Raw genomic sequence first — 23,742 nt, forward strand, 5'->3', positions numbered from 1 at the left:
AAGGACAAATATTGTATGTATTGTATGATTTTACTTATATGAGGTACCTAGAATATGCAAATTCATAGAGATAGAAAGTAGAATAGAGGTTACCAGGAGCTGGGGGGAAGGAGGGAATGGGCAGTCATTATTTAATGGATATAGAATTTCTGTTTAGAATAATTAAAAAGTTCTAGAAATGGATAATGGTATGGATTCACAATGGTTGCACAACATTGTGAATGTACTTAAGTGTACTGATTGGTACACTTAGAGTTAAAACAACAAATTTTTATGTTATGTGTATTTTACCATAATGAAAACAAGATCTGGATGTGAAGAGAAAGGATGGCAGGAAGACGCTAAGCAAGATTGGAAGAGTTTTTATTTTCTTCAATGATGTAAGAGACTCAACCTTTACATGAGAATACTGGTATCTTGGCCCCAATCACTGAAGGAAAAAAAAAGACCTTATAATTTATTAGTGGCCAAACTTACAGAGTAGTAGCAGCATAGCACAGATTTAGAAACTAGTATTATGGAAATATTTTAAGCATTATACTTAACCTATAAATACCGAATCGTTTATTTATGTTCTTCAAACTGATTGAAACCTTTAGACTTAATAACCAGTTAGGAAAAAACAAGTTAATATACAATAGCAGGAAAAGTTTTAAATTACCTAAGAATAAACTCAACAGCAAAAAAATTCAATATCTGATGCCATGGCACCCTAGCCCAGGCAATAGAGCGAGACTCTGTCTCAAAAAACAAAAATTCAATAGCAAAAAACCCCCCTATAAAATATATACGAATAAATTAAACAAAGGATGCCTAGAAACTGTATAAAGAAAACTGGAAAGCTTTATTGAGAGATGTAAAAGAAAACAGGTGTAAATAAAGAAATATAAGCTCCCAGATGAAAAAATGCAAGATTATAAAGGTATACACTCTCTCTTGAAATTAATCCATAAATTAACTAAGCTCTTCATAGTGTTTATCAGCTGGGTGAGGTGGCTCATGCCTGTAATCCCAGCACTTTGGGAGGCCCAGGTGGGAGGATCACTTGAGGCCAGGGGTTCACAGCCTGGGCAACAAGTGAGACCCCATCTCTACAAAACATAGAAAAAAAATTAGTGTTTATTTGAGGACAAGTTAGAATCTAACAACAATGATCCTAGAGTTTATTTAGAATAATTAGATGAAGATAGCCAAGGAATTTAAAGTCATAAAGCCTCAGTGATGGCCAAGCATGGTGGCTCACACCTGTAATTCTAGCACTCTGGGAGGCCGAGGCAGGAGGATCGCTCAAGGTCAGGAGTTCGAGACCAGCCTGAGCAAGAGCAAGACCCACGGTGGTGGTGGCGCACCTGCACTTCCCAGCTACTCAGGAGGTAGTAGGATCGCTGGGGCAGGAGGATCGCTTGGGCCCAGGAGTTTGAGGCTACAGTGAGCCATGATGTGATGATGCCACTGCGCTCTAGCCCAGGTGACAGAGTGAGACTCTGTCAAAAAAAAAAAAAAAAAAGAAGCTATGAGGAGGTAGAACCTATAGGATTCAGTTATTTATTGAATATGGAGTGGCAGGAGTCAGGCTTGAGGTCAGGAGTTCGAGACCAACCTCAGCAAGAATGAGACCCTGTCTCTACTAAAAAATAGAAAGAAATTAGCCGGACAACTAAAAATATATAGAAAAAATTAGCTGGGCATGGTGGTGCATGCCTGTAGTTCTAGCTACTTGGGAGGCTGAGGCAGAAGGATTGCTTGAGCCCAGGAGTTTGAGGTTGCTGTAAGCTAGGGTGATGCCATGGCACTTTAGCCCGGGCAACAGAGCAAGACTCTGTCTCAAAATAAATAAATAATAAATAAAGCCTTAGTGATAAAAACAATTATAATTATCTGGTAATAATAATACCAGATTAGACAAATAGAGCAACGAAGCGGAATAGTCCCCAAATAGGATGAAGAATATGTAACAATTTAGCATATTATAAACGTACCATTTCAATTAGTAGAAAAAAACTATTTCATAAATAGGACTTGGATACTTTGGCTAATCATATGGGAAAGAAAATAAGTTAGATAAGTTTATACTTCAGATTCTATTCTAAAAATTAGATAAACATTTAAATATTTAAAATATTATACATACCAAAAAACATATAGCTGGCTATCTTGGGGGAGGGAAGATCTTTTAAACAATTATACCAAAGACAAGAATCATAAAGGAAAAGACTAATAAATACAAATACACTATAGTATAAAAACTAGTATTATTTTGAGACAGGGTCTCATTCTGTTGCTCAGGCTGGAGTGCAGTGGTACAATCATAGCTCACTGTAACCAACTCCTGGGCTCAAGTAATCCTCCTGCTTCAGTCTCCCAAATAGATGGGCCTATGGGCATGTGCCACCAAGCCTGGCTAACTTCCCTAGTTTTTGTAGAGGCATGGTCTAGCAAGACCAGCCTGTTGTTCAGGCTGGTCTTGAACTCTTGGCCTCAAGTGATCCTTGGGATTATAGGCGTGGGCCACCACACCCCGCCTATTTTTATACTATATAAAAATAAAGTTCCTGTATGTTGGAAGACACCATAAATAAACTTAAAAGACTGTCTGGGCATGATGGAGTAAATGCTATTGGATTAGTCCTAGTGTAACCAGAAAATGAGAAAAAAAACAAACGAAACAACTGTTTTCAGACACTGACCAACAATACGTGTAGTACTGTATGATCCTTTAGAGAAGGAAAATAAAGGAAGTCAGCCCTACAATTGTTCCTGGCTTTCTGCTAAAGGTTTCTGCTGGAGCCAAGACAAGCAAAGCAATCTCACTGAGCTATGGAGACAGATATTGGAGTCTCAGGAAGCTAAGACAGCTGGAAATGCAGGGCAGAACTGGAGAGGAAGAAGCACCACAGAAAAATAATTTAAGATCTGCAGAGGCTCCCTTTAGTCTTTGGCTGGATACTAAGCTGCACATACGTATGATGAGACTCTGTAATGCCAGGCAAAAGGCCCTATAAGCTGAACAACTATCAGAGCTCACACAAGGTTTGGAGTTAAACAGAAGTGGGGGCAAAAAACTTCTCAGTTTTCCTTTGTAAATGTTTTAATATCTAGGTTGTGGGGTCCCACTGAGCATTCTCAAATTTCAGGCTCAGGTTTTATCAAACATATTCTACGTATCCTAGGTCCATCCTGAAGATAGCTTCTTATCACAGTTGATTTTTGGTTTAAAGAGGACTGGAGGAGAAATTTGCTAAGCAATCTTTGGGAAAAGGAATCTCATCATGACTAACTCAGCATCACCTATTGGTACACACCATGCAGTGCATTGCAGATGAGATCGGGCACGTTCAGGATGGTATGACCAGAGACTATGCAGCTAATTTCAAATTTAACCAAACATTAAACAGTAAGGCCTCTGCCAACTTTGTGAAGACTGGCAAAAATTCTAGGCTGTATTTTTCAGAAGAGATTTATCTACATGACTCTCTCCTTTTTTGGTGGCTGGGGGACAGGGTCTCGTTCTGTTGCTGGGCTAGAATACACTGGCATCATCATAGCTCACTACAACCTCAAACTCCTGGGTTCAAGTGATCCTCCTGCCTCAGCCTCTCAAGTAGCTGGGACTAAATGTGTGAACCACCATGCCGGGCTAATTTTTCCTGTTTTTTTTTTTTTTTTTTTTTTTAATAGCAACGGGGTCTCACTATGTTGTTTAGGCTGGTTTCCAACTTCTGGCCTCAAGCAATCCTTCCACCTTGGCCTCCCAAAGTGCTAGGATTATAGGCGTAAGCCACCATACCTGGCCAGGCTCTCTCCTTTAACTGACATGGAATGTTGTGTTCCTTTTGGGACTACTGCAAATAACTCCAGCCACTTAAAGTGTTGGGGTTTCCCTGATTATTGTTTTTTTCAAATGCTACATGAACATGAACACAGGGTGAAAACAAAGCAACGTGGAAAAATAAAAGAACATGAATAGAGGTTCTGAGATTGATCTAGAACCTATGTGGTAGCTAGAAGGCACAGAGCTTAAATTCTATAATTAGTGTGCAATTCATCGTCACCATTTAAATCTAAGTACTCTCATACATACTGCATATGTCCAGCTGCAGTTTTATATGGAGTGCTACTTATCTTCTGGTTTTCGCTTAATGACCCTAACCTTAGGGCTGCAGCCACTGCCGCACCGTGGGCCAAATATGTGATTCATAAAGGGTAAATCAATTAAGTCAATTTAAAATGCTATGGAAATATGCTCATATGCAGTGTGATATTATGTGTGAAGGATCTAAATAGAAAAAGTCAAAATAATGTTAACTAGAGATAACATTCTACTAATTTTGGTAAATAAAATTTTATAAAATAAAAATTTTAAAGTAGAGAATAAAGTCCATGTGGAATTATACAATTAAAAACAGAGGCAGGATCGTATTTGGTAGAACCAATGTCTTCTTTTACTTACTTAATTTATTTATAAGAGATTGGGTTCTTTCTTGCTCTGTTATCCAGGCTGGAGTGCAGTGGCACAATCATAGTTCACTGCAGCCTGGAACTCCTGGGTTTAAGCAATCTTCCCACCTCAGCCTCCTGAGTAGCTGGGATTACAGGTGCAAAATTAACTGTGCCCAGCTAATTTTTTCCATTTTTTTAAAGAGATGGGGTCTCCGCCGGGCACAGTGGCTCACGTCTGTAATCCTAGCACTCTGGGAGGCCGAGGCAGGTGGATCGTTTGAGCTCAGGAGTTTGAGACCAGCCTGAGCAAGAGCAAGACCCTGTCTCTACTAAAAATAGAAAGAAATTTTATGGACAACTAAAAAAATATATATGTATAAAATTAGCCGGGCATGGTGGCACATGTCTGTAGTCCCAACTACTTGAGAGGCTGAGGCAGTAGGATTGCTTGGGCCCAGGAGTTTGAGGTTACTGTGAGCTAGGCTGACGCCAAGGCACTCTAGCCTGGGCAAGAGTGAGACTCTGTCTCAAAAAAAAAAAAAAAAAAAAAAAAAAAAAGAGATTGGGGTCTCACCATGTTGTCCAGGCTGGTCTCAAACTCCTGGCCTCAAGCTATGCTCCTGCCTCAACCTCTCGAATAGCTATGATTATAGGCACAAGCCACCATATCCGGCCTGACAAAATTTTAAACAAAAGTATTATTTCATGTATAGTATGTGATAGTAGGAAACATTTCATATGTGCCTTTAACTCCACAAATGTCTTTCTATCCCTTAGAGCTCTATTCAGAAGTTTCCTATTCTCTCATCCACTGGTTAAGAGGGTGGAAAGTTGGTCTTCTAGGCTGCCCACTGCTTCTACCAAATCATTATTTACTTTTCCTTGGGGAAAAAAAAAATCTCTCGTACACTAAGGCCTGTTTTCTATTATGCCAAGGTTGAAAACTTGGAGCCAGATTTGGTTTGCAGTCAGATGTTTTGATTTGGCTCATAGAGCTAAAGGACATGCCTCTGTAGATGTAATATGTACTCTTCTAGTTTACCACAATCCCCATCTAGCCTACCTTACTAATTTATATAACTTGCCTGGCTCTTACAGGCCACTTGAGTTTGAAATCTGTATTATTCATCTTTAGTCACCATTGACAGACTCTCATTCACAAGACTTACACACCTGGTACATTCTTCCTTTCCGCTCCAAATCCCTCCTATCACAGTGGGTTATTCTAATGTTCATATCTACCGCCCATCCAAAATCCTTGCCAATCTTCATACCAATGGTTTGTACCCTCACTCCAGGCCAAACATACCCATGCCTATATTTAGAATGTTGTCTTTAATGAAAAACTGCCTTACCTCTGAAAGTTTCAAAGCCAATATCCTACTTTCTTATTATAGCCTCCTATCTGTCAAGGTTTTTCATTCTCTTTCTGTGACCTCAAGAAATCCGCCAGGCCCATTAACTCCTATCTCCCAACCTATGAAGGCTCTTCTGGCCTTAGTTTCTTCCCTAATCAGCCACATGCATTAAAAACCAAGGTAATATATAACAATATGCCAAAGTAAGCTACACGATCATTGTGGTATAGCTTCTTAAGTCAGTAATTTTACTTGAAGATTGGAGGAGAGATGTAAAGTAATTTGGTAAGAAATTTAAAATATGTTAAAGTACAAGCAAATAAGCCTAATGTAAAATTTGCATAAATTTTTAAGATAAAACACAAACTGCCAAAGAAATTTCAAACTTTTATGAGCTGCTTTGAGATATTCCCCAAGACTGGAGACTATATAGTCATAATCCTGTCATAAAGGGTCCTCTGGTAACAAAATATGAGATGCCTAAACTTCAACAATTTTTTTTTTTTTACTAATACCTTCAATTCCCGATCTTTCCAACACACCCACAAAACAAAATTCCAATCCTTAATCAATTTTATAATCTGCCTTCTCAGTTTCCTAACTTGGTTTGATGAGCACTGACAAAGAAAATCACACAACTGTGCCAAGTGATGCTATCATAAAAATTAATGGTCTCCAACTTAAGCTGGACCCTCAAAAGCTGCTCAATAGACTTCTGAAATATCACTAATCAGCTTCTTTTCCAATCTCCTCCAATAGATAATTCAAACCCTTATCTACATTTCTATTCAAATTCCTTCTCCCACTTTACAGGGAAAATAAGAGGCTACTAGGCAGACACTTTCTCAATATTTCTAGGTAGGGCCGGGCGCGGTGGCTCACGCCTATAATCCTAGCACTCTGGGAAGCCGAGGCGGGAGGATCGCTTGAGCTCAGGAGTTCCGAGACCAGCCTGAACAAGAGCGAGACTCTGTCTCTACTAAAAATAGAAAGAAATTATCTGGACAACTAAAAATATATAGAAAAATGTAGCCGGGTATGGTGGCGCATACATGTAGTCCCAGCTACTCGGGAGGCTGAGGCAGAAGGATTACTTCAGCCCAGGAGTTTGAGGTTGCTGTGAGCTAGGCTGACACCACACACTCTAGCCCAGGCAACAGAGTGAGACTCTGTCTCAAAAAAAAAAAAAAAATCTCTAGGTACACACTTTCTCACTAGCTATCTCTCCACTCCTATAGGGACCTCATATCCTTAATTTTCTTCTGTCACCTATATAAAGGTTCCCTCTGTCCAAGCACCTTCATCCCCTCAACATATTGACTACCATCTTCCTTCTTACCTCCACAGGCAAATTCTACTATTTTTTTACTTTCCATTCATTCATATACCCTGCAATTTGGCTTTTGATTCTACCACTTCACTAAAATAGTTCTTCTATTGTGGAGAAAACTCCACAACGGAGTTTTCACAGAACAGAAATAAGACAGTCCCAAGACAACGGAGTGTAAAATTATAGCAGAGAAGTTAATACTCTTCACCCTCATCTTCTCCCTCAGCACTATCTGCTCCAACCTCCTCATAATCCTTCTCAAGGGCAGCCATGTCCTCACGGGCCTCAGAAAACTCTCCTTCCTCCATCCCCTCACCCACATACCAGTGAACAAAGGCATGCTTGGCATACATCAGGTCAAATTTGTGGTCCAGGCGAGCCCAGGCCTCAGCAACGGCTGTGGTGTTGCTCAGCATGCACACAGCTCTCTGTACCTTGGCCAGGTCGCCACCAGGCACCACAGTGGGAGGCTGGTGATTGATGCCAACCTTGAAGCCAGTGGGACACCAATCCACAAACTGGATGGTACGCTTGGTCTTGATGGTGGCAATGGCAGCATTGACATCTTTGGGAACCACATCACCACAGTACAACAGGCAGCAAGCCATGTATTTACCATGGCAAGGGTCACATTTCACCATCTGGTTGGCTGGCTCAAAGCAAGCATTGGTGATCTCTGCTACAGTAAGCTGTTCATGGTAGGCTTTCTCAGCAGAGATCACAGGGGCGTATGTGGCCAGAGGGAAGTGGATGCGGGGATAGGGCACCAGGTTGGTCTGGAATTCTGTCACATCAACATTCAGGGCTCCATCAAATCTGAGGGAAGCGGTGATGGAGGACACAATCTGGCTAATAAGGCGGTTCAGGTTAGTGTAGGTTGGGCGCTCAATATCGAGGTTTCTACGACAGATGTCATAGATGGCCTCATTGTCTACCATGAAGGCACAATCAGAGTGCTCCAGGGTGGTGTGGGTGGTGAGGATGGAGTTGTAGGGCTCAACTACAGCTGTGGAAACCTGGGGGGCTGGGTAAATGGAGAATTCCAGCTTGAACTTCTTGCCGTAATTGACAGAGAGGTGCTCCATCAGCAGAGAGGTGAACCCAGAACCAGTTCCCCCTCTTTGGTCTTCTCCATTGCACCTGACTTGGCCATTTTCCCTCTTTGAAATTCTTTTTTTTTTTTTTTTTGAGACAGTGTCTCGCTTTGTTGCCCAGGCTGGAGTGAGTGCCATGGCATCAGCCTAGCTCACAGCAACCTCAAACTCCTGGGCTTAAGCGATCCTCCTGCTTCAGCCTCCCGAGTAGCTGGGACTACAGGCATGCACCACCATCCCCAGCTAATATTTTCTATATATTTTTAGTTGTCAAGCTGATTTCTTTCTATTTTTAGTAGAAACGGGGTCTCGCTTTTGCTCAGGCTGGTCTCAAACTCCTGACCTTGAGCGATCCTCCTGCCTTGGCCTCCCAGAGTGCTAGGATTACAGGCGTGTGCCACCACGCCTGGCCTGAAATTCTTTTCTCTTGGTTTCCAGTACATTACTCTTTCCTGATTTTCCTTCTTTCATTCTGGCCACTCCTCAGTATTCACCTGATATCTTAAATGTTGGAATTCGTAAGGTCTATTCTCATCCTACATCCCTTCTTAAACAGCGATTCTCAAGTTTTTGGGTCACACACTTTTTTTTAATTCAGGGTATTATGAGGGTACAAACATTTTGGTTACATGTAATACATTTGCCTTGCCCAACTTTGATAATAACAGCTATGATCTTTCTACCCCGAAAAATATACAACCATATTTTACATACATCAGAGGGTTCAAGGAATGTACCCTATTCCCTATTTGAGCTTATCTACTTATATTTTTATATACCGATGATTTGAAGAGAAATCTGTATTTACAGATTCTCTTCTCAGCTTTGGACCTGTATACAGCTAACTACCTACTCAAAGTCTTGGGGTTGTCTTACTTGAATACGACATATCCCAAGTTGAACTCTACCATCTTTTCTCTAAAACTCCTCCTCCTATATTTCCTGTATTAGTCAATGGCACCACTAGTTGCCCAAGTCAGAATTTTGGATATCATTTGACTTATCCATCCTTCTAAAAATGGAAATGTCTTTCTTTTGTTAATTACAAGTATTATGTGCTCACTTAAGAAAATTAAAATACTGGCCCAGGCGTGGTGGCTCCCGCCTGTAATCCTAGCACTCTGCGAGGCCGAGGCGGGTAGATCATTTGAGCTCAGGAGTTCAAGACCAGCCTGAGCAAGAGTGAGACCTTGTCTCTACTAAAAATAGAAAGAAATTATCTGGACAACTAAAATATATACAAAAAAAAAAAAAAATTAGCAGGGCATGGTGACGCATGTCTGTAGTCCCAAGCTACTCGGGAGGCGGAGGCAGAAGGATCACTTGAGCCAGGAGTTTCAGGGTGCTGTGAGCTAGGCTGATGCCACAGTACTCTAGCCTGGGCAATAGAATGAGACTCTGTCTCAAATAAAATAAAATAAAATAAAATATAAAACAATGGAACTCAAACAAACAAAACAAAACAAAACAAAACAAAAACTTCATCTCTTACTACCAAACCTAGTTCTCAGTCTGCATTCTAGCCAAACTTAACTATTTGCACTTCCCCATCTAAGGCACTTTCATCTATTTTTGCTTTTGTGCTGCTGCCTGAAACTTCTTCTCTACCTTTTTCTACTTGACTATCTGCTTGGCACAGGTGTTCAGTAATTGCTATTATAAACATCATCCTTCAAAATTCAGCCCAAAAGTCACTTCCTCTAGAAAAGTTCTCTGCCTCTTACACCAGTAAAAAACTTGAAAAACACACAAAAGATGAAAATGAAGACAAGCCTAACCCCATATCTCATAGATAACCCCTATTATCACTGTAGTGCATTTTCTTCCAGCTGTTTTTTCTATGTATATACATCTTTTCCAAAAACGTTACTGAGATGAAATGAACAGTTTTGCGTTCTGCTTTTCTCACTTAACATTGTGAGCGTTTTTTGATAATTAGTTTTCCCAAAGAGTTTTTATCTTTACCTAATAATCTACCATATAGGTGACACTATAACTAACCATTCCCTTTACATTAACCATTCAGGTTTATTTCTCGTTAATATAAATAACATCATGAACACCTTTGTCTACATCTTTGATTAGGACAGATTATAATCTTACCATGTGCTAAACACTTAACATGCATTATTTTATTTCATCCTCACAATAACGCTCTGAGGGGAAATACTATTATTATTCCCATGTTACAGACGGGAAAGCAGAGGCTAAGTTACTTTCCCAAAGTCATAATGCTATTATTAAGTGGTGGGGCCAATACTCAAATCCAAATCCACTTAACTATAAAATAGTCACTTAACTATTTTTAAGTCTCTCAATGTTGCCAAGTAGCTTTTCAGAAATGTCTCACAATTTTCTATTATCAACGGCAATATGTGAGAGTACCTGCCTCACTAGCATTGAGTACTTCCATTAAAAAAAAAGAACGTGGGTGGGTATGGTGGCTCATGCCTATAATCCCAGCACTTTGGGAGGCTGAGGCAAGAGGATCGTTTGAGGCCAGGAGTTTAAGACCAACCTGGGCAACATGGTGAGACCCCATCTCTACAAAATAAATAAATCAAAAAAAATTAGCTGAGTGTAGTGGCACACGCCTATAGTCCTAGCTACTCAAAAGGCTGAGGTGAGGGGATCACCTGAGCCCAGGAGTTCGAGGCTCCAGTGAGCTATGATCATACCACTGCACTCCAGCCTAGGAGGACAGAGCAAGACCCTGCCTCAAAAGTAAAATAAAATAAAATAAAAGAAGAAAAAACTGAGCTTAAGGTTAAAAAAAAGGCATTTCTTTCAGTTTGCATTTCTTTGATTACTGGTGCAATCACATATTTATTCATGTTTGTTAACTATTTAATTTTTGTCTTCTGTGATTTGTCCATCTGCCCTCTGCTTGTTTTTCTATCATCGCCTTCTGGGTTTTTCTTATTGCTTCACATAAGCTCCTCCTAAGTCTGCCCTATGTCTTAAGTCAGCCATCATCAAGACAAGCAGCCTTCTTGTAACACTCTTGCTTGCTTATCACTTACTATATATAGTCTTTTTTAGATGTCTGTGAGCCCACATCCATTACCAGAATTATGGATGATTAACTTTAGGTGTTTTCAGGAAACAATAATAGAAAGATAATTGACCTAACAAGGGGCATTTCCACTCTGTAATTTCCAATGAGTATAAAAAGAATACAAGGGAGTAATAAGAGAACAACCGGACCCAAAAGGAACAAAGAAGGCAGTTCATCTCCTTAATGATATATATTCTAGTCATGTACAGTTCCCTAAACTTGCCCTGTTCTTTCATTCCTCCATGATATTGAACATTCCGTTCTCTGCCCAGAATGCCCATTTCCTCATCTGTCTTTCTGGTTGTCCCCTCCTTCACCTGCTCTCTCTGATTCTTTATCCCTTCTATCTGACAAATTTATAGCCATACTACTTGGGCTGCTAAATATTACAAGAAAAAAGTCATACAATCATGCGGATTCTTAGTTAAGACCTCAGTATGCTAGGTAATTCTCTCAAATTCCCTTAGCTCCCTCTTCTATTTGCGTAAGGAGTTATATGGAATCATTGTTTCTCTGCTCCATTCATTCAATGTTTTCCCACTTAGGATAAAGTAAAACCTCTCAAGTATGGTACACAAGGCTCTCTCTGATTGTCTCCTGTCTACTTCTCTAAACACAGAACTGGTTAGTCATTCACTAACATGTACACTGAACTGCAATCCCAACATCTTTTTTTTTTTTTTTTAATTGTTGTTGTTATACAGACGGGGTCTCACCGTGTGTGCCCAGGCAGGTCTTGAACTCCTGGGTTCAAGCGATCCTCCCGTCTCAGCCTTCTGTGTACCTGGGACTACAGGCACACACCACCAGGTCCAGCCCCAATGTCTTATTTCTTAAACCTATCATGCAATTTCAGGCCTCTGTGCCTTTATATATTGTTTTTCTCTTTATCTATAAGACTTTCTCCTCCACGTTCTTTGCCTAGCAAACGTCACTGATCCTTCAGAACTCAGCTTAAGAAAATCCTCTTCTAGAAAGATTCCTTTAATACCACTCTGATTTAGATACCCTGTTCTGGCCGGGCGCGGTGGCTCACGCCTGTAATCCTAGCACTCTGGGAGGCCGAGGTGGGCGGATCGTTTGAGATCAGGAGTTCGAGACCAGCCTGAGCAAGAGCGAGACCCCATCTCTACTAAAAATAGAAAGAAATTATATGGACAGCTAAAATATATATATATATAGAAAAAATTAGCCGGGCGTTGTGGTGCATGCCTGTAGTCCCAGCTACTCCGGAGGCTGAGACAGGAGGATCGCTTGAGCTCAGGAGTTTGAGGTTGCTGTGAGCTAGGCTGACGCCACGGCACTCACTCTAGCCTGGGCAATAGAGTGAGACTCTGTCTCAAAAAAAAAAAAAAAAAAAAAAATTAGATACCCTGTTCTGTGGCACTCTGTGCATGCTTCTAGCACAATATTTAGGTACTGCATTTCTTGGTGAAAGGAATTAAAAAAAAAAAAAAGAAAAGAAATAAGTACTGCAATTTTTCTTTTCTGTTTCTCCAACTAAACTGTAACCAGTTTGGGGGCAGGGATCATATTTAATTGTATTTTATATTTGTAGCATCTATAAGTGCCAGTACATACAAGGTATTCAATCAATGTTTGCTTAACAAATGAATCATTCAAAACTGAGCTGTATTAGCTTGTTTATGAAGCTTTCCCTAACCCTCAGGTTAAGATACTCCTTTGGTATACTTCATACATCCTTCTATTATAGCCCTTGTCAAGCTGCATTTTAACTCTCTCCATCAACTGGATTGTGAATTATTTGAGGATAGTGACTGTCTTTCCTATCAGTAGATTAAGTAGCTAGGACAGAGCCTGGTATATATTATTCAATCAATTCATATACTGAGCAAAATTCGATGCACCAAGGAAACTCACAAAGGTCTACAGCCACACACTTCCCTAAGCTCCACCTAAGGGTTTGGGGCACAGTTGAGTTTTCACATCTCATGGAAAAGCAGTGATGGCTCAAAGCCCAAAGTAATATTCATTTGATTTTTATTCTCACCCAATTTTTCTATGCTTTCCAAGATTTCAAAAGTAAGCATGTTATTTTTTCATCATTAATAGTTAATAACAAACTTTACACACTATAGTATGTGCCTGCTTTTAAAAAAAAAGCAGACTAAGTCACTTGACAATTTCTGCCACCACTGCTCAAAGCTGCATTATGCACTTAAATTTTAATAATGCTAACTAATGTTGGATGGATAGATTGATGGACAGAGAGAAAAAAGAGAAATACCCACCATTGTACTTAACACTGTTGGCCAGAATAAGGTTTACATCATCTAGAAAGCTCTCTCGACTCTGGTACTTGTGCTTAGAGATGTTCTGTAATGAAAAGAATCAGGCACTCAGATACACATACAAAGTCACTTCTTGAATACAAAAAGGCATTTTTAGATCAAATATTCACCTTACGTATAGTCTCTAAATCCATTGGATTGATAATCACTTTGTAATAATCTGGAACAAACTTCTTATTAACTGGGTGATGAAATGGCCAAGACTAGTAAAAAGAAAGCATGGGAAATTAAATGGAAACCATTCTTTATACCAGAGATTCTCAACCTTCGTTGTGTCACAGATATTCCTGACTAAAGCTATGGACCGTTTTTCCAGAAAAACACATAATCATATAAAACTCTGTATATGATTTAAGGAATTCATAGATTCCTTTAAGGGTTTCTGTGCCCTGACAGGGTAAGAACCCCTGCTTTACACTGACACTTAAAATTCCTTATTCCCTAGTCCCATCCAGAAGTTTTATAGCATTACACATGTAGAAAATATGCCCACAGTGCAAAAGGAAACTCAGTTAATTCCTGGGAAGGATCATTACAACAACAAAATTAAACAAAAGATAACAAATACTTGGTAATTAACAAAGTGTCATTTGCCTAGAAGCACCTCTGAATCAAGAGCCTCCCATTAATTGGTATCCTTTCTCTCCAGAGCTATTCAGGAGCATTCAAATACTGAATGCCAACAACAGAAAGCAAGAACCTCTCTATATGCAGACTCCTGGCCTCTTTGATGACAATGATAATACGCTCATACAGCAAAAAGGTCAATATTTAAAATTACATACCAGTCTCAATGAACATACACTACTACTCAGGCTCTCCAACATACATACACATGCACACCCTATACTTTCTTTCTTTCCTCTGTACTATCCTCACAATATTTAGCACAGAGACCACTTACATCTGGAACTGCCATCATTTTCTGGGTGACGATGTTGTCCAGAATGAAAGAAAATGCCACTTGGTCATCATCATCAAGCAAGGGGTTGATAGCTTTCTCTAAGCGAGCCAATTTGTCTTCTTTCTGAAATAAAACAAACCAAAGCCAAGACAGAGGTTTCCCTGAGGTATGATCACTACAGAAAAGTTAAGATATAATTTAAGGTTCAGCTAGCTATTACCCTTGCCCCAAAAAGTTTAACTCTGAATTGTCTACTATACAGTTCAAGGCAAAAAGTCCAGATAAATAATATTCCAATAAAAGGGACAAAAATGACATGCCAACAATTTCCTTGGGTATTCTACATTCTATTCCTTTTTTTTTTTTTAAAGAGACTTGATCTCCCTCTGTTGCCTAGGCTGTAGCACAATGGCGTGATCACAGCTTAATGCAACCCCAAACTCCTGGGCTCAAGCAATTTTCCCACGTCAGCCTCCCAAGTAGCTGGGACTACAGGCATGCACCACCATACCCCACTAATTTTTTCTTATTTTTCTGTAGAGAAGGGAGTTTGCATTCCTGATCTCAAGCGATCCTCTTTCCCTGAACTCCGAAAGTGCTAGGATTATAGGCATGAGCCACTCGCACCTGGGCCTCTACATACTATTCTTCTGGATCACCAAAAATATATATCCCTGGATATCAATAGCTTAGCTCCCACTAAAAAAAAAAAAATCTTTGGCAAGTTAGGCCTTAATATCATGCTGTTTCTGCTATAGAACTGTTGCTGAAAATACTGAACATTACTGTTGATTAGTGACTTTTGTATAAGGGGACCTAACCCAATAAATTCATTTCAGACTCTATACTAGGAAAAAGTTTATGTTCCCATTGTTCCACATTCTCATCAACACTTAGTACTGTCTTTTTAATATTAGCCTTTATGGTGGGTATGTAGTGGTATCCAATAGTGATTTAAATTTGCATCTCCCTAATGATTGCTCAAGTTGAGAATCTTTTCATGCTTATTGGCCATTTAGTTATTCTCTTTTGTGAAATGTCTACTTCAGTATTAACCTCATTATAATTGTACTTTTGTAAGCTTATAAGGTGCCACAATTGTTTTTGGTAAGAAGATGGAATATAGATTATCATTTAAAAATTAAAATTCCTCCCTGCCAAAACATTGGCTAATCTCTTAGCTACTGCTGACTTCCTGAGAAGTCACTTTCCTTTGCCCTTTCTAAAGATTTATGTAGGCTCTGGATCTTAATTCTAACTTCATGATGCCCAGAGCAAGTATTTTCTTCTAAGGACTTAGTTTTTCCATCTACAAAAGGGATTGGCCTATATGAGTTCTAAAGTCCCTTCTAGCCTTTACATACTTAAAATCTGCTACTTCCACATATACTCTTTCTTCTGTTAAATTCCCTACTTCCAAAACCTTGCTATCCCCCAACTTCAAATTCCACTGCTTTTCTCTCATTCTAAATGTCTTACCTCTTTGAGTTTTTCATCACAGAGATCCAGCATGGATTGAGAGATCTGGGTCAATGAGTGCTTTGGCCCTATAGAGGAAAAGTAAGACATGGGACCATTAAAAATGGGAGTGAAGATCTATCAAGGCTTCCCTATACTTTTAATACATTTACTTAAGAACCTAATATTATGCCACACACCAGGCCTAATTGCTGGGTTAGATACATACGCTAGACTTGAGGCTGGGTGCAGTGGCTCATGCCTGTAATCCTAACACTTTGGGAGGCTGAGGCAGGAGGACTGCTTAAGGCCAGGAGTTCAAGACACGCTAGACTTATCTCCATTTTTCAGTGCCAAACATATAGCAGGTACATAATATGAATAAATGAACTAATTTTAACTCTTTTTTTTTTGAGACAGGGTCTTGTTGTCAGCTAGGTTAGAGTACAGTGGTGTGATTATAGCCTCACTGCAACCTCAAACTCCTGGGCTCAAGTGATCCGCCCACCTCAGCCTCCCGAGTAGCTGGGACTATAGGCATGCCGCCACACCTGGCTGATTTTTTTTTGGTACCACACCTGGCCTTAACTCTTTTCTTCATTTGTGTGTATCCATGCATGATAATAGTACTGCTCCCTTTAATACCTTGAAAATGATACTATGGATGGGGAATAAGAATTTGAGGATGGATGAAAAGATTCAATGGATAATTTATAATTTTTCCATACAAGGCATACACAATTTGTAATTGTGGATCCAGCAATTAGGATGTTTCTGGTACTTCAACAGAAGGCAAGTGCAGGGTTGTGAGGTGTGAACGGGAACTGAGAAAGCAGAAGAGTGGCCGGGTGCAGTGGCTCATGCCTGTAATCCTAGCACTCTGGGAGGCCAAGGCAGGAGGACTATTTCAGGTCAGGAGTTTGAGACCAGCCTGAGCAAGAGTGAGATCCCATCTCTATAAAAAATAGACAAATTAGCTGGACATGGTGAGGCACGTCTGTAATTCCAGCTACTTGGGAGGCTGAGAGATGATGATTGCTTGAGCCTAGGAATTTGAGGTTGCAGTGAGCTATGATGACGCCACTGTACTCTAGCTAGGGTGAGAGAGAGACCTTATCTCAAACAAACAAACAAACAAAAAAAGCAGAGAAGAGTATATGGAGCATGGTGGTTAAGAGCACAGGTTCTAGAGTTAGACATACCCAGATCAGCATCTCTACTCTGCAACACTACAGGCCTGTATGTTCACCCAGAAAATGAGGATTATAATAGTACCCATTTCAAAGATTTCTTACAGTGAAAGATAAGAAAATTATACAAGTAAAGCACTTGGCATCACTAGGTGTTACTACTACTGTTATTATCAGCATTTGAGAATGAGGAAGACAGAATAGTCAACTAGAGGGAGAATGCAAAGCAGTGATAAAGTTATGATTTTTAAAATTCCAATTTTTTTTACTAACATCTCCACTTCAATGACCCATAGGCATCTCAAGTTCTGTATCTTCAAAATTAACTCATACCTTTCTTCCCATCCCCTTCCAATCTGATTTTTGTTTAATTATCCTTGTAACCCGAATGACAGTTGGGCCTAACAAATTTATTTTTCCCTTGTATATATGTAGCATTCTGCTAGGCCCTGGGAATATAAACATAAATAAGACACAGTTTCTCTAGAATGTCACAAAGTGGCATTCTCCCACCGGAGAGTCAGATATGTAATTACGGTGTAACAGTAAGAGCTATAAAAGTTGACTTAATTGTGTGTGTGTGGGGGGGGGGTGGCACAGAGGATAGAAAAACGGATATTTTAGGCAATTTGGATAAATCTTTATGAGGAGATGGTATGAGTTGGTCTGGAAATACACATGGAAATTTACCACTGAACGGAAGAAAGGACATTCCAGAGAGAGAGCAAAGACATGAAAAAATGGCATGGGATATTTAGTGAAATATAATGGTGAATGTGGCAGGAGGTGATAGTGGGTATGGGAGCCAGTCATTGAAAATGGAGGAAGCCATGAGAAATTAAATAACTTGTTTAGGGTAGCTCAATCAGTAGGTGACAGAGCCATGATTCACACTTTATCTGTCTGTACTCTGAATTCCTCTACTTATATATGAATCTGTGCTCAAGGATGCAACTAGAAACCAGAAAATCTTTTTCTTTATATGCAGAAATTATATTGTTTCCTCCCTTTTAAACAGATTTCTTCCACCTTGACTTTCTAGCTTTTAAGCAAAGTAGACATATTAACAGCCTCTCTAACAAATTTGTAGACCAAATCAAAGATTAACTACAGCAAATATGGTCACAAGCACATACTCTGCATAGGTTCTAGCCACACTGAATGCCTTTCTCTTCTATTAACCTAGGCCCACTTCTTCCTCCCACTACTCCACATGTAACTGTTTCATTTTAACAGATAGACTCCAAATTGTCCAGAGGATATAAGAATAAAATAGTGGGAATAAAAAGTAGCAGTATTTATTCAATGACTGAAAATGTACATTACCTGATTTCCACACCCCCAAATACAATAATAAACTGTAGTCTTTTCAGCTAGTCTAGTCTGAATTTAGGACTAGTAAGGGATAAATCAGGAACTAAAAGGTGACCTTTATAGTCAAGAACAGGTGATTCTTACCATTGTAGGTTGCACTATTTTTCACAATTAGCTCCAAGTGCTCTCTGAACTCTTCCCGAGATGGGTAGAGGCGTTTACGCACATTTTCACGGAGTGTTTGTAGGTCCATTGGTCGAGTAATGATTTTGTAGTAGTCCTTTACAACCTTTGCATTGACTGGAGTGTGGAAAGGGTATGTCTGTGCAAACAAGAGCCAGTGCGATCCATGAGCAAAGACACTTGCCAGAGCCAGTTCCTGAAGACTCTCACATCTTACCTGTCTACCTGGCCATCAACTCTCAAAGGAATCTTTCTAGATGGAGGTCTGTTTCCTGTACTAAACTGTTTAAAAAAAAAAAAAACCCAAAATACTACATCCCAAAGAATTAGGAATTCCAGGTACCTAGGTCTATACACTACTACCCTATATCTGAAATCACAAACAGAATAAAGAGCCTTGCCATCCCTACAGTAGATATCCAATGCAATGAACTCACATTTGGAAGATCTCTCATGTCATTGATGATAGACTCCAAGATGGATGACAGTGTCACCATAGGGTCTGTCCGGCGCCGGTGGATGGACTTATGAGGTCTCTATGGAAAAACAAGAAATCAGAATGCTTCTTTAGACCAAAAAGCCCCACATTCTCTAACCAGGCAAATATATTTTAGAAATCTTTTAATGAATAGTACACATAATCTTAGGGCAAGGCCAATGGGAGAATCTAAGGCTGTCAAAGCCATGGCATAGAAGGCTGGGGGAAATCAATGAGAACTCATTTGATCAGAAGGAAGCAATATAGATACTCACATTTAAATAGTCACAATGAACAGTGGTTCCAACTCGCCGTTTCTTCTTGGGAGGAAGTTGCTGTTTAGGGAACTTGAGGACCAGAGATTTTCTTCGAACCTCATCTGCACTGTAATCAATAACACTTTAATAAGATACAGCCCCTATTTCTAGTTCCCAGAAAAAAAAAATGCAACTACGATGAAAAAGTCCAAAGTACCTGAGCATGAGCCTGGGGAGGAAAAAGCCAAACCAAAGGCCAGACATCCACCTTCTAAGGCTCAGATCAGGCAAGGCCTCATAGGATCTCTAAATTAATAAAGAACTAGGCAAGTCACAACTTCACCTCAGTTTCCTATTTGGAAGATAAGGGAACTAGCCTAAAGGAATTTTAAGAATCCTTCCAGTTTTAACATTCTGTTTTAGGGTTAAAGGGCTAGGAAACCTAACTCATTCAGAATGGAAACAAGAAATTAAAAACTGATTTAGAAAAAAAAAACTAGTTTGGGTTTTCCCTTAATCTTTAAGCCCATCCACCTTCTTCCCTTCCATTGTAAGGGATCAAGATACCACATTTGCCTTTTCTAATGTGCTTCAAAACACAATAACCAGCCGGGTGCGGTAGCTCACGCCTGTAATCCTAGTACTCTGGGAGGCCAACACGGGCGGATCGTTGGAGCTCAGGAGTTTGAGACCAGCCTGAGCAAGAGCGAGACCCTGTCTCTACTAAAAATAGAAAGAAATGATCTGGACAGCTAAAATACATATAGAAAAATTAGCCAGGCATGGTGGCGCATGCCTGTAGTCCCAGCTACTTGGGAGGCTGAGGCAGAAGGATCGCTTAAGCCCAAGAGTGTGAGGTTGCTGTGAGCTAGGCTGATGCCATGGCATTCTAGCCCCGGCAACAGAGTGAGACTCTGTCTCAAAAAAAAAAAAAAAAAAATAGACAAATCCAGAATGTGGGATATTTTATGAGATAATTGGCTTGAACTCTTCAAAAAATTCAATGTCATGAAAAACAAAAGGCAGGGAGGATCATTCTAGATTAAGAGAGACTCAAAATATATTTAATGTTTGAACTAGGATTAGATCCAGAATTGAGAAGGGGAGGAATAAAGGATATTGAGACAATGGGAAATTTGAATGAGGTCTGAGTATTACACATTACTGTTAACTAACGTTAACTTTCTTAGGTGTGATAATAATATCATGTTGTTATATTCTTATTCTTAAGAGATGTGTGCTAAAGAATTTAGGAGTGAAATGTCGTAACACCTGTAACTGACTTACTTCCAAACGGTTCAGTGAAAAAAAAAATAGGTATACAAAGATGAAGAAAATGTGGCAAAATGTTAACAATTGGTGAATTTAGAGAAACAGTATATTGTATTCTTTCAACCTTTCTGTATGTTTGCAATTTTCAAACTAAAAAGTTAGGGAAAAAATTTTCAAAACTTCTCCATTTTATTATCTATTAAATTCTTTGAGGGCAAAAGATAGGTATATGCATAGTTTATATGTCTCCTCAATCTTTTTAGATGGTCTATTATCAGAACACTCTGAGATTAGGGACCTTGCAAATATTACGAGTGCCTGGAAATAGAACAGGAAAAGAGAATTAACATCTACTGAGCATCTATTAAATGTCAGGTACTGTACTATATTCTTTGTAGTCTCTCTCATTTTATCTTTAACTACCCTGGTAAGGGTGATCTTATTTTGTAACTAAGGAAAGTAAGACTCAAAAAAATTAGGTAGCATGCCCAAGAGCAAGTGGTAGAACCTAATGAGTGGTGAAATTTTCATCATTGGTAACAATTACTGAGGAAAATTAATCAAAATCCCTATACCCTCAGTTCCAATTCAGAGAACATATCACATCCACCCCTGCCACCCACCAACATCACCAAACTCCAATAGATCTGTCTCATAGTACTTCCTGCCTGCTATCCCTTACCTCTCAATTAGCTGTTTCCCCAAGACAATCTTGGTCCCTTCAACCTTGATAAGTTCTTCATTATCATTATGAATGACTGTCTTTTCCAACTCCTCCTCCTGCTCCTCTGTCATGGCAACAGGGTTGGAAGGTGGAGCATTTGTTTGATAATAGAGGGGGCAAAATTTGTTTGTCCTCATGTGTCCAATGGCACCACATGCGCCACATTTCAGCTGCAAAGGAAAAGTATCAAAGCGTCAGAGGTAAGCAGGTAAGAAGTACAGTCGTCCCTCAGTGTTCGCAGGGGACTGGTTTCAGGACTTCCTGAGTATACCAAAATCCAAGCATACTCAAGTCCTGCAGTTGGCCCTGTGGAACCTGAGCATATAAAAGGTAAGCCCTCCATATATATGGATTCCACATCCCATGATCCGTGCCTGGAAGTCAACCTATACAGTTCAAACCCATGTTGTTCAAGGGTCAACTGTATATATATGGCAGGGGAGAAACAAGAGCAGCTTCAGAACTTTTGCTCTAATAGAATTGTTATGCACCTATCAACCAGAACCCACTAGACAAAAGGGCATGTAGGGAAATGACGTGTGAAAAATAAAATGAAATCCAGGGACTCAATATTGCTTTAAAAATCAAGGAAGGAAGAAAAAAAGAGGATACCACTCCCAATTTAAGCTGTGAACTATAAAAATATTAAATATGCAAGAGAAACGTTGCTAGAAGCCCAAGCCCACATGCAGTAGCACAATCAGCCAGATGGGTGTATTCCCAGCCTCTAGTAAAAACAAGGAAAAGGCTCAATGATACCAAGTCTCCACCTCACTTTTGCAACTAAGTGGCATCGGTATCCCAGACCTCAATTTCATCTGTAAAAGGGGGCCAATACTGTGTCTAATATCACGTACAAGAACAGAACATTAAAATTATGACCTCAGTACATGTTAATAACAGTGCTTTACTTTTTTTCAGTATTTTACAGTCTATACAGTGCTTCCTATGCATTATATCATTTAATACAACACTGTAAGACAGGTGTCACTTTATAGAAAACAGGTACATTCGTGTCCCTGTGCCTATATACACACACATACACACAGAGACACGAACGTATGTGTAAAAAAATCCACCAAACCTATCTTGACTTCTAGGAAATATTTCAAGAGAAGAATAAATGACACCCAATGAGAACAATGGCACCAGACTGGGTGTTGTGCTGCCAGTACCATTCATACTAGTACTACTAACACCGAAGTAGCCACATTAATTCACAAACTAGCTTTCCACAATGCTGCCCTCATTCCCAGTAACAGAGGACACCAAAAGCTAAGGAAAAAGGTATGCTTTCTTCCTTTGCTTCACTGGTTGTGATCAGATCACATTATATTTACTTTTAAGTCAGGACGCTCCTTCATTTTTTTGGGCTTCTTCTCAGGAGGACCCTTAAGCTTCTCCTTTTCCTGGTTCCGCTTAAGTCGCCTCAGTTGTTCTTGAATCCTCCGCCGCTCTTTTCGCATCTCTTCTCGATGCTGTTCATCAAAAAGGGCAAATTTTCGACTAAACAACAGGGGGGAGGGAAATCACAGGACCATAAGCAAACCTAAACCAAGAAGATTGTCTTTATAGCTAACATATCAGAATTAAAGTAATCCATCCAGGCTGAAATAAAAGGGGCTACCACCTGCCATTCTCATCTCCCTCACCAGTTAGCCCTCCATCTACAGAGAGGCACCTCTTTCACAATAAGTCCTGAGTAATCCCTAAGATTTTTGCAAATCAACCAATCAAAATGCAGAGAAGCCAGATGGAACTAGGTATGTCTTTATTATGCAGCAAATACAAAATTTTCTCTGTGATTTGGCTCTGTTCAAACCCAAAGATCTAAAGGCAAGATAGTTTCCAATTACAGTAAAGTTTTAGGGACGACTGAAGAATCCTATCACTAAAACTCAAAGCACCAACTCTCCATTCCCCACCATTATTACTATTCTCCCTATCACGTCTGAAAGCAGTGAATCAAACTTACATGAATTCCTCATCTTTTGTGGTCCGTATACGCACATAGGCATCAATGACAGCTGGTTTTCGGACCGTTTCACAGCGAACGTACTCTTTCCCCTCTTCATCTCGAAATGTGCGATAAATCTTTAGACAGCGGCCAGTGGCAGAAGAGTTAAGGCTAGTCACAGAAGCTGTATCATCATCTCTGTGATTGTTTCCTGATGCTGCTGAGCCTGCTGCTGCAAGGTAGAAAAATATTTCCAAACATTCCCCCTACCACTTAAATAGTCATTTTCTTGGGGTTGAGTGGAGACACTGAAGCTCAACATGCTACAAATCTATGTTTCTACAGAAAGCATCAGTCACCACCAGCCCCAAGAGTACATTGATTTATCCTTTTCTGACTTCATTTTACTACTG

General features: G+C 39.8%; 2 protein-coding genes across 7 annotated transcripts in view; both read right to left on the bottom strand.

Annotated features, from left to right (window-relative positions):
- TAF1 (TATA-box binding protein associated factor 1) overlaps nucleotides 1-23,742 on the bottom strand; it is a 76,249-nt gene that overhangs the window by 24,700 nt on the left and 27,807 nt on the right. For 5 of the 6 annotated variants that reach the window (XM_069463812.1, XM_069463809.1, XM_069463810.1 and 2 more), the window contains exons 23-32: nucleotides 23,348-23,561; nucleotides 22,713-22,878; nucleotides 21,331-21,542; nucleotides 19,395-19,503; nucleotides 19,079-19,177; nucleotides 18,603-18,780; nucleotides 15,976-16,043; nucleotides 14,497-14,619; nucleotides 13,703-13,795; nucleotides 13,533-13,617 (exon numbers count right to left, since the gene is read on the bottom strand). In XM_069463812.1, coding sequence (XP_069319913.1) covers nucleotides 13,533-13,617; nucleotides 13,703-13,795; nucleotides 14,497-14,619; nucleotides 15,976-16,043; nucleotides 18,603-18,780; nucleotides 19,079-19,177; nucleotides 19,395-19,503; nucleotides 21,331-21,542; nucleotides 22,713-22,878; nucleotides 23,348-23,561 — 1,347 coding nt within the window. Of the gene's footprint in view, nucleotides 1-13,532; nucleotides 13,618-13,702; nucleotides 13,796-14,471; nucleotides 14,620-15,975; nucleotides 16,044-18,602; nucleotides 18,781-19,078; nucleotides 19,178-19,394; nucleotides 19,504-21,330; nucleotides 21,543-22,712; nucleotides 22,879-23,347; nucleotides 23,562-23,742 lie in introns of all 6 variants that reach the window. The other variant, XR_011231949.1, reaches the window with a different exon arrangement.
- On the bottom strand, nucleotides 7,261-8,288 carry LOC138377962 (tubulin alpha-1C chain-like). Its single transcript, XM_069463147.1, has one exon. It carries the CDS (start codon nucleotides 8,211-8,213, stop codon nucleotides 7,323-7,325), a length of 891 nt encoding a protein of 296 aa, XP_069319248.1. The 5' UTR covers nucleotides 8,214-8,288; the 3' UTR covers nucleotides 7,261-7,322.

Source organism: Eulemur rufifrons, chromosome 30 (assembly GCF_041146395.1).
Source record: "Eulemur rufifrons isolate Redbay chromosome 30, OSU_ERuf_1, whole genome shotgun sequence".
Taxonomy (NCBI): Eukaryota; Metazoa; Chordata; class Mammalia; order Primates; family Lemuridae; genus Eulemur; species Eulemur rufifrons.